A 14,629-nucleotide genomic window follows, 5' to 3' on the forward strand; every position below is an offset into this window, starting at 1 on the left:
TGAGATTTCATACTAGTCACATGATTTGTTCTGTCTGAACCTGAACAAACTCTTGCCATCTGCACAACTGAACATTGGTGTCATTCTAGTAATGTGTTGGCTGCCAAAATTAGATAACTTTAAGTAAAGCTCCCAATGGCATAGATTTGGCTCATGTTTTCATTGATCATTGTATAAATATTGGGTGGGATGTACTTGCTTGTTTTGATTATTGGTTAATTTTTTGGTTAAAAAATAACAAAATATTATGAATGAAAGAGTGCAACAAAAATCCATATTTGTTAAAAACGGCAAACCTCCGGGGAATCACCATTTGTATAAACACTGAGTCCGTAATAAACCTGAATCAACATCGGCTTGGCTTTTAAGAGATGGGGACAACTCCGAGATCTATAAGCAACTTAGAGATGGCTTTTTTCCTTAGTCAACAGGCAAGTTATTTTATTGATATGGTTTATGTATAGTTTTGTAATCACACACACACGCACGTGTGTGTAGTGAAATACAATATTATACTTGAATCTGTGCAGAACCATTCGCTTGCTAGCACAGGTGTATACTTTTCTTTATAATGGCAATCATTTATACAAATAACTCCTTTAGTCTTAGGCTCGCCAAGGACATGTGAGTTGGAGGGCGCCACCTCGTGCCGCAGGATGCCAGCCTGGTCACCTGCCCATGTTGCCCATGCCTAAATCCGCCCCTGGTTTTCAGTTAAATAATCTGGCAAATACTGCTGCCCACATTTATATAATACAGCCTTGAGGAAATGTAAGTTTAACAAAAGTCATGAGTCTTGATTGTCCCAGAGAAAGACGCATTGCATGCTTAGACATTATCTCCTCCCTTGCGTATGGGATTTGTCAAGGTTTACATGAGAATATTTCTTTAGATATGTCTTACCATAATAGAACCTCATTAGACCCCTCACAGGAAATGCAAGGCTGTCAGCAAAGCAACTATTACATGACAATAAACCCTAAAATAGCTAACTACAAAGAGGGGTTGAGTTTGAAAAAAGATGCATCTATGCCTTAAGTTAAAATGGTGCTTACGGAACACAGGGCCCAGTTGGGGGTAACACTTCCTCCGCCACTTAACTGTTGTATAACATCTGTTTATTTTCCTCTGTTTCAACTTGCTCCCAAAGCCATGTCCAGGAAATGCATAGTGTGGGGAAAATAGAGTTCTTCATTTGGGAAAAACAGCAGCAGATTTAAACTACTACTTTCTCACAAATAAGGAACTAACACAAAATGTGTGTAAACATAAATAAATAATCTGAAATAATATCCTGATATATTTCAAAAAGTGCTATTGGTATATACAATAATTCACAGTAGCTTGCAGAAGAATATGGCGTTACACCTATTGTTATTGTAGTACACTAGTAGAACAACTTCAAAATATAACGCAACATTAACATTTTTATTATATTTATACAATTCTTATATACAAAACACACATAATGCAGTTAATCTGGAATTTCACACTTTTTTACAATCACTGGAAATGTAAAACATTAGCAAAGTAACATGAAAATAAAAACTAAATTACAGTAAAATACTGTAAAAAATGGACATCTTATTAACAGTGACAGTCATGTGACACTAAGAGTGACAAAACAGCAGAACAGCAAATATAACGTATTTAACTCACTGTCAGTAGATTGAAATAGCATTATTTAAATTGTAATTTGGTTCTCAAATTATTATTCTCAGTTTAATTTATATCAAATTAATTACACTCCATATGCTTGATTGTTCTATACATTTAATGCAAGTTAAGCTAAATCGACAGCATATAAGTAATATTGATTACCATAAAAATTATTGAAGACTAAATTAATTGAGAGTTTGGAAGTTACTGTAAATAGTGGAGAAACACAAGCCCAATGTATAAATATAAAGAATATTAAAGGAATGTTCTGTGACTCGTTTATTATATATTAAAAAACAATGGTAATAAAAACATGGTTATAATAAGTGAATAAATGTGAAAATGCACACTGTTTTAAAAAAAATATAGCCACAAGACAAACATTATACAAGTTAACATGATTTACTGGCGTTTCATGGCAACAAAGTTTAAATATTGGATTATCTTTACCCTGATAAGGTTAGTAAGCAATTTTATATATAATAGTATATAATGTTTACATCTTGTGGCTATACTTTTGAAACCGTGTGTATTTGAATGTTTATGCCCCCCTTCACTTCCAACATAAGTGTATTTTTTCTTTACTAAACGAGGAACGAGTCAAAATATTTTTTTCTGATAATCAACATTATGCCACAAATACTGTTGATTGAGCATAAGTTGTATTGAACACAGAACATTCCTTTTAAAACTCTTTGTATTTATACATTGGGCTTGTGTTTCTCCACTATTTACAGTAACTTCCAAACTCTCTCAATTAATTTATAGTCTTAAAGAGTGACACAAGCATCAACACAGGCTTGAAATCAAGAATTCAATCTGCATCTTTTTCTACATAAGAGCCAGAGATTTTCCAGCTGTCAGGGACAATGGTTCAGGGCGTGTCAGATATCTCAGATCAAAAACCCTTCCTGCCAACTTTCAGTAAAGCAACATGTGCCATTAGTGATTATGAGGAAGAAGAGAATTTACAAAAATACCCCATGGGGTAGAAAAACATTGTTATATGCTGATTTCTTCTTGGGAATATCTAGGTTTAAAATTTACAATCCATTATTACAAAAGAAATGAAAGACATTTGATATCCATTTCAGTACACAAAAAAGAATGCAAGAAAAGATGCACTCATTAAAACCCCAAACTATTTGATGACACATATGAGGACATATCGCAAGCTTTCCCTTGAATCAAAACGATGACAAAAAAACATTCTGACAAGCTGATACCTGTGATGAACCTAAAACCATTCACTTTCGTAGAAGTGTGTGAGTAACTTCCTAAGATGATAAAACCAGATATCTGGAAAATGACCCAAATCGTGCCACCAACCACAAGAAACACTCAGCCTTGGCAGACATTACTGGAAATTCACTTATTCGTTTGAAAAACGCAGCATGGATGTGGGGGCTCGTCCGGGATTTGAAACTGGGATTTCACATCAGCTAAAAACAAAAGTACACAGCTGTTCACTGCTGCCATTCAAAAAGATCCCGAGACCAAAATATGTTCATGGTTAAAACCAAGGAGAAACTAGGATATTTACATCCGCTTATATAATTCACCAGTTCCAGGTTATGTCTCTCTATAATGTCCAATTTTAAGTGATGAGCTACACAGGTTGGGAGGCTTAGTATAGTCGTCAGAATCTTTATATCATATGAAGCATCAAAAAACAAAGTAGAGGTGTTATGCAAAAATGACATTTATTGAACACTTTTAATGATTTATTCATTTGAAGTTAGTGGTGTTAGGTGAAAAACCAGTGATTTGACACTACTCTATATATCAAAGCTTGTAGCTTAATGTGAAAAGACACATGCATAGTCCAAAAGCAGAGGTAAGACAGTTAAAATGTACAGAAGCAACAATTCACTTTATGTACAAAAAACCCTGCTTATTTATTAAGAATAATTTTGCATGTCATCTATAAACTTAAAGTTTAGATAAAGCATACTCTTAGACAAAATCAATATAACCTGTAAACAAAAAGGAAGTGACTTGAAACTAACTTCTTAGTTCAGAATCCAAAAACAGGAAGGATGCTCACTGCACCTTTTCTATTTATTTTTAGGATGCTATCTGGAAGATGAGCCAGTGTGAAGTTACTGTGCATGTTTTGAGTTTATCCTTGAGAAAAAGCAACCTGGTCTAATAGAATCATGTTGCTATACCTACATTTTTGCAAACACCTTTATGTGGCTCATTGTACGTATCGCAGCAGTTTCTTGGTAAAATAACCACTAGAGGCGCTGCAACAATTATTTATTGCCTTTCAAACAAATCACAAACTGCAGATTACTTGTGATGCAACACATAATTTTCACCCTTTTTCTCACACAATGGCAATCTTATGATATATTAACACTTTTTTACTTGTAAGGCCATACATTTGAACATTTTATGACACTATTTATGACACTATTGTTTGGTTTAGGGTAAGGAGGTTTGTTTTGTTAATTTAAAACTCGATAGAGCATAAACTTTAAAAACCCAGTCAGTTTCTTTTCTCAAATGAGTTTTTTTTGACACTACTTGTTAGTTTTAGGTTTGAAGTTTAGGGAGGTAGGTTTTGTTGATTTTGAACTTGATAGAGCATTAAACCTCTTCTGTTTTGGTGGAGTCTTAAAGTCTCAAATCTTTTTTTTTTAGCATCACTTACAGGACATTTCACAGAAGAACTGCCGTGATATGTGCAAAAAACCATGTAGTATCATTTTGCAAAAATGTCACAACAGTTATGTTATTTTCATGAGATCAGGCTGGAAAAAGGTGAGATTATGATTAAAAAACAACATTTGCATTTACATTCATACACTCAAAAGTTCCTGGTTTTTCCATAGTCCAAGTTGTCATCAAGCAACACTTCCTGTTTCACAGGAAAACATTAAGATGAGTAACGATTAGGAGTGACAAAAGAAAAAAATCACTAATTTATGTAATTCTCTTAGCACTGAATGCAATGTCTTTGAAATAATGGACTGGACACTGCACTCTTATGACTCACTTTTTCAAACAAAAGTGTGCATGATGAGGGCTAAAATGAAGTCCAGTAGGTATTTTTTGTCACATTACAGGACGATACGGCAAATCATTCAGAAAATTGTTTCCAACAACGATGAAAACAGATGAAACAGTCATTTGGTCCTCACTGCAACATAATGTCCTTAAGGTTCTCCTGAAGAATTGTGTCTTTGACCGCATGAAAGACAAAGCGAATGTTCTCAGTGTCAATGGCAGTGGTAAAGTGGTGGAAAAGAGGCTTGCTGCGGTTGCGACGTTTGCGGTTGAAACATTGCACAAGATAGGCCTGCACGTCCTCTAGTCGGTGAGGGTCTCCCCGGAAATCAGAAAAGTGCTTGGAGATGCTGACTTTGTGTACCTTCTCCACCAGAAGGTCCATCTTGTTGAGGAAGAGGATTATGGAGACGTTGGAAAACAGCTTGTTGTTTACTATGGTCTCAAAGATGTTCATGGACTCAACCAGTCGGTTGGTGCGGCGGTCTTCCATTAGCACTTGGTCATATTCGCTGGAAGACACCATAAAGAGGATGGAGGTGATGCCATCGAAGCACTGAAACCACTTCTGTCTCTGAGAGCGCTGGCCGCCCACATCTACCATCTTGAAAGGTATCTTCTTAATGACAAAATCATGTTCCACAATTCCCTTGGTGGCCTTCCTGGCAAGGAGGATGTCCTGTCGGCTTGGTACATAATTCTGCAAGAGAACAGGTTAAAAACTGAGATTTGTTTTCCATACGAATCGCTGACAAAAATCAAACAGGTTTTAGATCTTCATACATTGAATTTTAAAATGTATCTGAACAGTAAATATAAACAGGACTATTTGTGCAACCTAAAACATAAATACTACACATTTTGCAACCTTAATCATTCGGATATTTGTGAAATCTATGTAGTCATAGGTCAAATCTGTGCGGTCTCTTCAGCATTCCATGACAATCTTTTTGACAGTCTGTTAGCAGAAATACACATCCGCTAACGATCTCGCTCTCCCGCACGACACCCTGCAGTCGGCCTTTATTCATTCTTTTGTATGATTGTTTATTTAGTTTTTTTTAGTACTTGGTAAAAACTTAAAGTAAAAGTTGCAAAAGTTGAAGCAAATCTTATATAAGTGTTCAAAAATACTTGAAGCATACATTGTACAGTTTTGTTACAATTCAAAAATAATATATTTTAATTAAAGTGTTGTTCAATGGCATATTTCTGTTCTTAGTTCTGCTGTTAATTTTTTGTTAACTTTGTTAATAAAGGAGTGTTGTTTAGTAACCTGTTTTTGCTTTGGTACCAAAAATGGTATCGAGTACCGTGAAATTTCAATGGTATTGGTACCGACTACTGAAATTTTGGTAACGTGACAACACTAGTGTGTGTGTGTGTTTGTGTATATAGATATATGACTCATTATCTACAGTTGAAGTCAGAACTTTACATACACCTTAGCCAAATAAATTTAAACTCCTGACATTTAATCATAGAAAACATTGACTGTCTTAGGTCAGTTAAGATCACTACTTTATTTTAAGAATGTGAAATGTCAGAATAATAGTAGAGAGAATGATTTATTTCAGCTTTTCTTTCTTTCATCACATTACAGTGGGTCAGAAGTTTACATACATTTTGTTAGTATTTGGTAGCATAGCCTTTAAATTGTTTAACTTGGGTCAAACGTTTTGGGTTGCCTTCCACTAGCTTCTCACAATAAGTTGCTGGAATTCTGCCCACAAATTTTCTATTGGATTGAGGTCAGGGCTTTGTGATTGCCACTCCAATACCTTGACTTTGTTGTCCTTAAGTCACAGAAGCATTTACCTCCAAAGTTGTGGCAAAAAGGACAACAAAGTCAAGGTACTGGAGTGGCCCTCACAAAGCCTTGACCTCAATCCGACAGAACTGAAAAAGCATGTGCGAGCAAGGAGGCCTACAAACCTGACTCAGTTACACCAGTTCTGTCTGGAGGAATGGGCCAAAATTCCAGCAACTTATTGTGAGAATAAACGTTTAAAGTTTAAAAAAAGAAGGCTACCCAAAAAGTTTGACCCAAGTTAAACAATTCAAAAAGCAATGCTACCAAATACTAACAAAGTGGATGTAAACATCTGACCCACTGGGAATGTGATGAAAGAAATAAAAGCTGAAATAAATAATTCTCTCTAAAATTATTCTGGCATTTCACATTCTTTATTTTCACAAATATAATAGTGACCTAAGACACGATTAAATGTAAAAAACTGAGCTGAAATGTATTTGGCTAAGGTGTTTGTAAATTTCTGACTTCAACTGTATATACTTTTTCTAATCATCTAAATAATAATTTAAGCTTATTTATTTAACAGAATATTATGTTAAAATTTTTCATTCTTTATGCATATTTTATGAAGATTTATAATAGAGTTACAATTACTCACCAGTTGGCCAATCCGATCCAAGTTGTCCAGGAAATACTTCACTGATTCACTCTGTTAAAAACAACACAAAAAGGATAAAATATTTTTAGCATGTACTGAAAAAGAAAATTTCAGGATATTTCCATTTACAAATATTTTAACTTAAACTCACACTAAATATATCAATGCATTTATTGCTTGGGTTATTAGCAAATAAGGTTGTACAAAGTGATAAAAATGTGTCTCTTTTTAAAAAACTAGTCTACAAAACACATCAAGATTTATCTTGATATGTTATATCTAGACAGCAAATTATAGATTATCCAATCTATAATTTGGTTTCATAATTTTTTAAAAAGTATTTATAGCATTTTCTACAAAAAAAATTATTTCATGACTTTCCAAATGTAAAGCAGTGTAACCATTAAGAAAAAAAATATTAAAATACTTTCCCTGCACCTTTAATACATGTTTCAAAAAAGATTTCAAACATATTTTTCAAGGTAAATACATATTTGAGGTACAAATATCAAGTTTTCATTTCATTGACCTGAACAAAATGTGCCTTTTCATAAATATGTTAAAAGTCATGAGGGTCTGAAGGGGTCCTCTCTGTTTTGTTTTATGTTTTTGTCACATGACAACAAAATGGCATATTAGCATGTTGGTTACACCACCTGACTTTGATTTGGTAGACAAAACATTTCATATGAATAATATTTAAACCAATACCAGTTTCACCGCTTATTGTAGTTTTAATGTAATAATTATTCCAAATCGTCTCTGGATGATTACCACTTTTTCCTGTAACCCCCAAAATATAAAAATGACTTTGAACTCAGAAATTGAAAACATTCTCATCATAGTAGATGTGTTTTCAAGTATTTTTTTGTATGAATTTGAATTTTTATGTGTATTTTTGAATAACTTGGATACAATAAAACAAGCATCAAACCATTTACCCACTTAAGTCTGACATTAACTATTTTAAGGTTAATGTAGTCTATTCAATTAAAAGACTCGGTCAAGAGGGTAAAAGTAGTAGTTTGTGGCAGGCGGAGGGCGGAGGGCGGGTCGTGATCCTACACACCCGGTCCCGTATTAGGCTAATTATGCCTCCAGGATAAAGGTCGACTGCAGGGGATCGTGCGGGAGAGAGAGATCGTTTACGGGACCGGGTGTGTAGGATCACGACCCGGCCCCGCCCTCCGCCCTGCCACATAGTTCTTTACTCAAGAAGCACAATAATAGTTTAAATAATAGTTCTCTATACAGCCCTCATTCTCACATTGTGATTTATTTGCAAAATTCTCTCTTATAATTTTTTATAAAAACAAATAGGGCAATGGGTTGTCAAAAGTTGTTCTAATTCAGGAATGGAAAGTCTTAAAGTAACAGGATATTCCTATGTTTGTCTGAAAACTATGCAAGACACTCATACCACATAGTGCCTGTCAGCAGAACTCCAAATGAGAACAACTTACTCAAAAATGTAGCTTTTACATGCAACACTCATTATCTCTGGTTACTTCGTAAAAAGCTGTGGGGTGTGAGATGAAATATCGCTTGAGTATTACTCGCCTGGACGAAATTTCTTAAGTGCATAACACATTTCACAGTCATGACCACACTGTTTACATTATATAGACCATTTGCAATAATAAATGGATGGTATAATCTAGAAAGATTACAAATGAACATGCAAATGATGGGCAATATCTCAAATGACTTCAGCCGGAGAGTTGTACCAGCTTGCACAACTACAGGAGAATCAGGTCAAAGGTCAGTAAGAAAACCCAATCCACAAATAAAACTGACTGATGAGATGTCTGCAACACTGGATGATCGAAGTTGGGATGCTTTGTTCACACTGGTCCCTTCCAAGAATTAATAATTTCTTCTGCCTTCATAAACCACAATCGACATTTCTTTTTTTTTCACGTTGCCAACAAAAAGTGTTCTTGTGCCTTTATAGAATAATAGACTCCCCAGAATAAAGCAATAGGGAGATGTATTAAATTACTGTGTTGAGTATTATTTCCTGACAAAGTTGTTTTCATGCAGGCTTTTGTAAGGCAGACACCACGGCCTTGGCATTTCAGTGAAGATTGTCTAGAAAAGAAAATTGTGTCCTCTAGTTTGTGTGTGTCTCACAAAGGCCCGTGTTCCCAACAGGAAACAGCTCTGTGTGAAAACAGGGGATTAGTAGAACAGCGCCTGCCCCACTATAAAAGACTGCAGCCCAACACCCCAGCCTACACACACACACACACTCACACACACACACACACACACACACACACACACACACACACACACACACACACACACACACACACACACACACACACACACACACACAGAGGCTTAGTGCAACACAGGCAGGAAATCACACAGATATCTAATAGTAATACCTGTAGCATTTATCAATCCCTCATTAAAATAAGGACACAGAATTAAAGAATTTTTTCCTATAAAATATCCAACAGTATTAGCAGTTCATCATTACTGAGGGCCAAATTATTCAAAATTAAACAATTAAATACATAATGAAACCAAAACTATTAACTATAAAAACTATACATCAAACTATAAAATCATTAAATCACTAAATACATAAAAACAAATTCTATTGCATTTCATTTTAGCACTAGTTTGCCTCCATGTGTTCATTTTAGTATTATCCTTGTTTTGGGTTTTATTTTCATTTATTATTCAAGCACAAGCTTCATGTCTTTTAATTTTCATGATTACGTTTGTTGGCACATCACTTAATGACAGTGGATGTCACTTTTCAAAATAAATTTATTTGGACTGTCTGGCTAGTGAGTTTAGTAAAATTTTTCACACCGCCAACATGATCACACAGGAAATTGGAATGTTGTCACCAAATGTTCCAGTACCCATTATGCCGAGTTACTTACAAGTGCTATCACCATGGCAGAGCTAATAAAATACACATTCCTCTTCAATGTATTACATCCTTTACAGATAAAAAAAAAACTTGATTTACAATTCGCTTTTGGCGCCTCTCTGTGGACATTTCACCCAGAAACTGGAGCTCACGTGTGCCTTTATGTGCAAAAACACTTCAGCCACTGGGGGCAGTGCTAAGAATTTCGGTCAGATTTATACCCTCTCAGCAAAGCGACACCACTCTCCTATTCCTGTTAGGGTTTCCAATCGATTCTCATATCTCAGTGCTGCACCACTGAGAATCATGTTGACAGAGACTTAAAAAATTGGTGAATCTATTGTAAGGAATGTGGAAATAGAGACTCCAGCCAACATTGTTAAATGCATTCCGGGGGCTCGGGCATCTGACATCAGATCAAATTTACAAGTGCTGTCTAAACGTATATTTTCTAAAATTGTATTTCATGTCGGTACTAATGATGTCTGGCTTTGCTAGATCACTAGAGATAGAGGTGTGTGAACTTGCAAAAACTATGTCAGACACTGTCTTGAGATGTCACATAGGTCACATAAATTACAAAACATATAGACTGTATAACCTAGATATCATATAGAGACTGTGTCTGTTCTCTGAACTACCCAACACACAACTCTCACTAAATCATTCAGAATTTTTTTATTAAGGTCATACTTGGAAAATCAAAATATTAAGATTAAAATAATATAAAGGTAGGGCTACTAAACATTAACTCTTTCTACCAAAGCACTAAATGTAAATTAAATTATTACAGATCATAGTTGGATGCACTCTGTTTGACTGAAACCAGGATTAAACAATGAATATATTAGTTTAAATGAATCTACTCCCCCAGGTTATTGTTATAACATGAGCCTTGTCTGAATGGTCGAGGAGGATGTATTACCACAATTACTACAATTTACAGTGAAGAATTTGGTGTTATTCAGAGGACAGGATATAAGTTTCAGTCTTTTGAACTAATAATGCTTAATATGACACTGTCAGATAAAATAAAAAATCTCTGTCGTCTTTTGCCCTTGCTACAGTATATAGATAATCCGTGACTTACCCTGGTTTCCTTGGTGAATTTGCACATTTTCTATCTGATCTAGTAGTTAATGTAGATAGAGCTTTAATTGTTGGTGACTTCAACATTCACATACATAATCAAAATGACACAATGGGATTAGCATTTATTTATATTCTTACCTCTCTTAGAGTCAGACAAAATGTGACAGGACCAACTCATCGCCATAATCATATGCTAGATTTAATTCTACATTTACATTTACATTTATGCATTTGGCAGATGCTTTTATCCAAAGCGACTTACAGTGCACTTATTACAGGGACAATCCCCCCGGAGCAACCTGGAGTTAAGTGCCTTGCTCAAGGACACAATGGTGTTGGCTGTGGGGATCGAACCAGCGACCTTCTGATTACCAGTTTACCAGTTATGTGGTTTAGACCACTACACCACCACCACCACTCCGAATCCACTATAGAAATACCGCAGAGCAATGACATCTCAGATCATTACCTCATCTCTTGGTTGTTGCGATCAGCTAATGTCACTCAATCTACTCCACGCTATCGTTCAGCTAGGACTATTTCTTTCAACCACTAAATATAGCTTCACCAGTAATCTTCCAGAATTGTCTAGCATACACAGTAAGCCAAAAAGTCTAAGAACTTGATGAAATAACATAAAAGATAAATACAGTCATCTCTAGCACTCTTGATTGTGTCGCCCCTTGAAAAGCCTCGCTCCATGGTGCAATAATTACACTCGTGCTCTCAAGAGAGCAGCTCGGAAAATGGAGCGCAAGTGGAGGATTACAAAATAAGAGGTATTTTGCGGTGCATGGAAGGATAGTGGCTGTAGCTACAGACAGGCACTAAATGCTGCCAGGTCAGCATATTTTAGATAACTCATAGAAAATAACCATAACAATCCTACGTGTTTATTCAGTACTGTGGCTGTAAATTGGTTAGGAATAAAGCATCAACTGAACCAGATATTCCGTCGCAGCACAATAGTAATGACTTCATGAATTTCTTTACTGATAAAATTTAAATAATCAGAAAAAAAAAATACAAATGCAATCAACTGTCAGCACCTCAGAAAACAGTGTCTCATAATTTTACTCACGAGCAATCCTTTGCTGTCATAGGTCATGAAGACCTAACAAAACCCAAATCAAAAGCCACATGTATGTTAGACCCAATACCAACTAAACTCTTAAAAGAGGTATTCCCAGTAATCTCTAATATTATTAACTCCTCACTATCCTTAAGACATGTCCCAAGAAACTTTAAAGTGGCACTTATCAAACCGCTTATTAAGAAGCCACAGCTTAATCCTAGAGAATTGGCTAATTACAGACCGATTTCAAATCTACCATTTATGTCGAAAATATTAGAAATATGATCATTTCTAAAGAGAAATGGAATATATGAACAATTTCAGTAAGGATTCAGGCCCCATCACAGTAGACTGCACTTATCAGAGTTACAAATTACCTGCTCTTATCATCTGATCGCGGATACATTTTTCTTCTAGTGCTTTTAGATCTTAGTGCTGCCTTCAACACAATAGATCACAACATTCTCTTAATTAGGATGGAGATTTATGTTGGCATTAGTGGACTTGCATTAGCATGCTTTAATTTCTATTTATCAGACCACTACCACTTTGCAACAAGGAATTGTCAAATCAAACAAAAGTTAAATATGGAGTATTGGAGATCTGGGAATAAGTTTCCACTGTTATGCCGACAATACCCAACTTTATATTTCTTCTAAACCCAACGAAAATTAATTGTATCAATGAAATCAAAGATTGGATGGCCAGAAATGTCCTTCTACTCAATTTCGACAAACAGAGATCTATAACTCTGCAAAACATTGAATAGCATCCACGCTAATATTTATATCCGGAGGTTGCCAGAGCCTGCCAGATCTCTTCCTGCTTGTTGTTGGACTCCACTGCTATGTCACTGAGCGATGACGACAAACTACAGCCAGTGCTAAACAGATAACATTTCAGTTTTTTTTACTTCAGAGGATGAACTGATGCCAACTCCAACTATATGACATCAGATACTTCATATGCCACTGCCTGGACCTTGAACTTAGGATCGACCCCACAGAACCTCACCAAAATGAAATGCAGTTTGAACTGCGATGCACCTCATCATTTATCTCTGCCTGCATCACCTTTGTCTTTGGACTACTCTTGAAATGGAATACACAGACTATCATTTAATTGCCAACAAAAAGCCTTCATCAGCCAAATAATGAATGACAATTCACCTATGTAAACTTGTGCAGTTAATCCAGGATGGACTTCTAAGACATTAGTCATTAATCTTAAAGTTTATAGAAATATTTTATTTTTAAAACACTGGACCTTAACACTTACTTACTAATGTAAAACCATGATTTGCACTGCTGTATATATAATATTGGCATTAAATTCATGTTGTTTAGCCAGAGGGGAATTGGCCCCCACAGTGAGCCTGGTTTCTCCCAAGGTTATTTTTCTCCATTAACCAACATCTTATGGAGTTTTGTGTTCCTTGAGTCACCTTCAGCTTGCTCACTGTTCTAAATACAATTATTATTTAATTCTATACACATTTTACAATCATATTTAATCAAAATACACAATGATCACTGTAAGACATTACAAATATTACAGTTTCATTTTATTTGTTTTTGTTAATGCATCATTTCCTGTAAAGCTGCTTTGAAACTATGTGTGTTGTGAAAAGTGCTATAAAAATATAAATGACTTGACTTGACTTAATGATTGGCAGCGGCACATGCCGCAACTGAGGGCTGTTCTGAGATAGTTGAGATGGGCGGGGCTCACAGCCAACCCAAAGAAGTGCGCAATTGGGAAGGGGGAAGTACGATATCTGGGCATCCACTTGGGTCATGGATATGTCTGGCCCCACATTGATAAAACCGCAACAATTGTGGCCTGTCTGAGACCCAAGACCAAAAAGGAGGTGAGACAGTTCCTGGGGCTGGCTATTATTGCAGATTTGTGCCTAATTATTCGGACGTCACCAGCAGTTACTGTTAGCTGTTACACTCTCCTGATTTCTCTCTACCTTTTTTTTTTTTTTGCGATGAGAGCAGTAAGGATTTACACCTGGAGTGAATTATATCTAACAGCTGTTTTCAATTGCAGTGAGAGCTGGAGAGGGATATGAGTGAGCTATGCAGCCGTTTATGTTGTTGTGTGTTTTGTGTGCTTGCGATAGACACTGAAAAGTGTGTTCAATAAAAAAGGACTAACACTGGATTGTTTATCCGGCTCCCACTTCCTCCTAACCTAGATCATGCCACAGTCTCCATTAATTTATATTGAATGGAGAATATCCTAATTTGTATCCCACAGAAATGTATTATTGTTTATTGTTTTCAATTTACATTAATTTTCAAATAAATAGTCAAAAGGATGATATTTCTTTGAACAATTTTGAATCACTTTTCAATAAAAATGTGTATCACCAAAATTTGAAAATATCATGATATACTTTAAAAATATATATTTATATCACTTATACATGCAGGTGAATTTAATGAAGAAAATATTATGAAATGTTTTTTTCTT

General features: G+C 35.5%; 1 protein-coding gene across 1 annotated transcript in view; it reads right to left on the reverse strand.

The window, feature by feature from the left end:
* Window positions 1-1,419: 1,419 nt before the first annotated feature.
* The window catches only part of LOC127652823 (guanine nucleotide-binding protein subunit alpha-12-like), a 56,041-nt gene continuing 42,831 nt past the window's right edge, over window positions 1,420-14,629 (reverse strand). Inside the window, exons 3-4 of the mRNA XM_052139225.1 lie at window positions 7,089-7,139; window positions 1,420-5,374 (exon numbers count right to left, since the gene is read on the reverse strand). Coding sequence (XP_051995185.1) covers window positions 4,805-5,374; window positions 7,089-7,139 — 621 coding nt within the window. The 3' untranslated portion in view covers window positions 1,420-4,804. The remainder of the gene's footprint in view (window positions 5,375-7,088; window positions 7,140-14,629) is intronic.

Source organism: Xyrauchen texanus, chromosome 12 (genome assembly GCF_025860055.1).
Source record: "Xyrauchen texanus isolate HMW12.3.18 chromosome 12, RBS_HiC_50CHRs, whole genome shotgun sequence".
NCBI classification, from domain to species: domain Eukaryota; kingdom Metazoa; phylum Chordata; class Actinopteri; order Cypriniformes; family Catostomidae; genus Xyrauchen; species Xyrauchen texanus.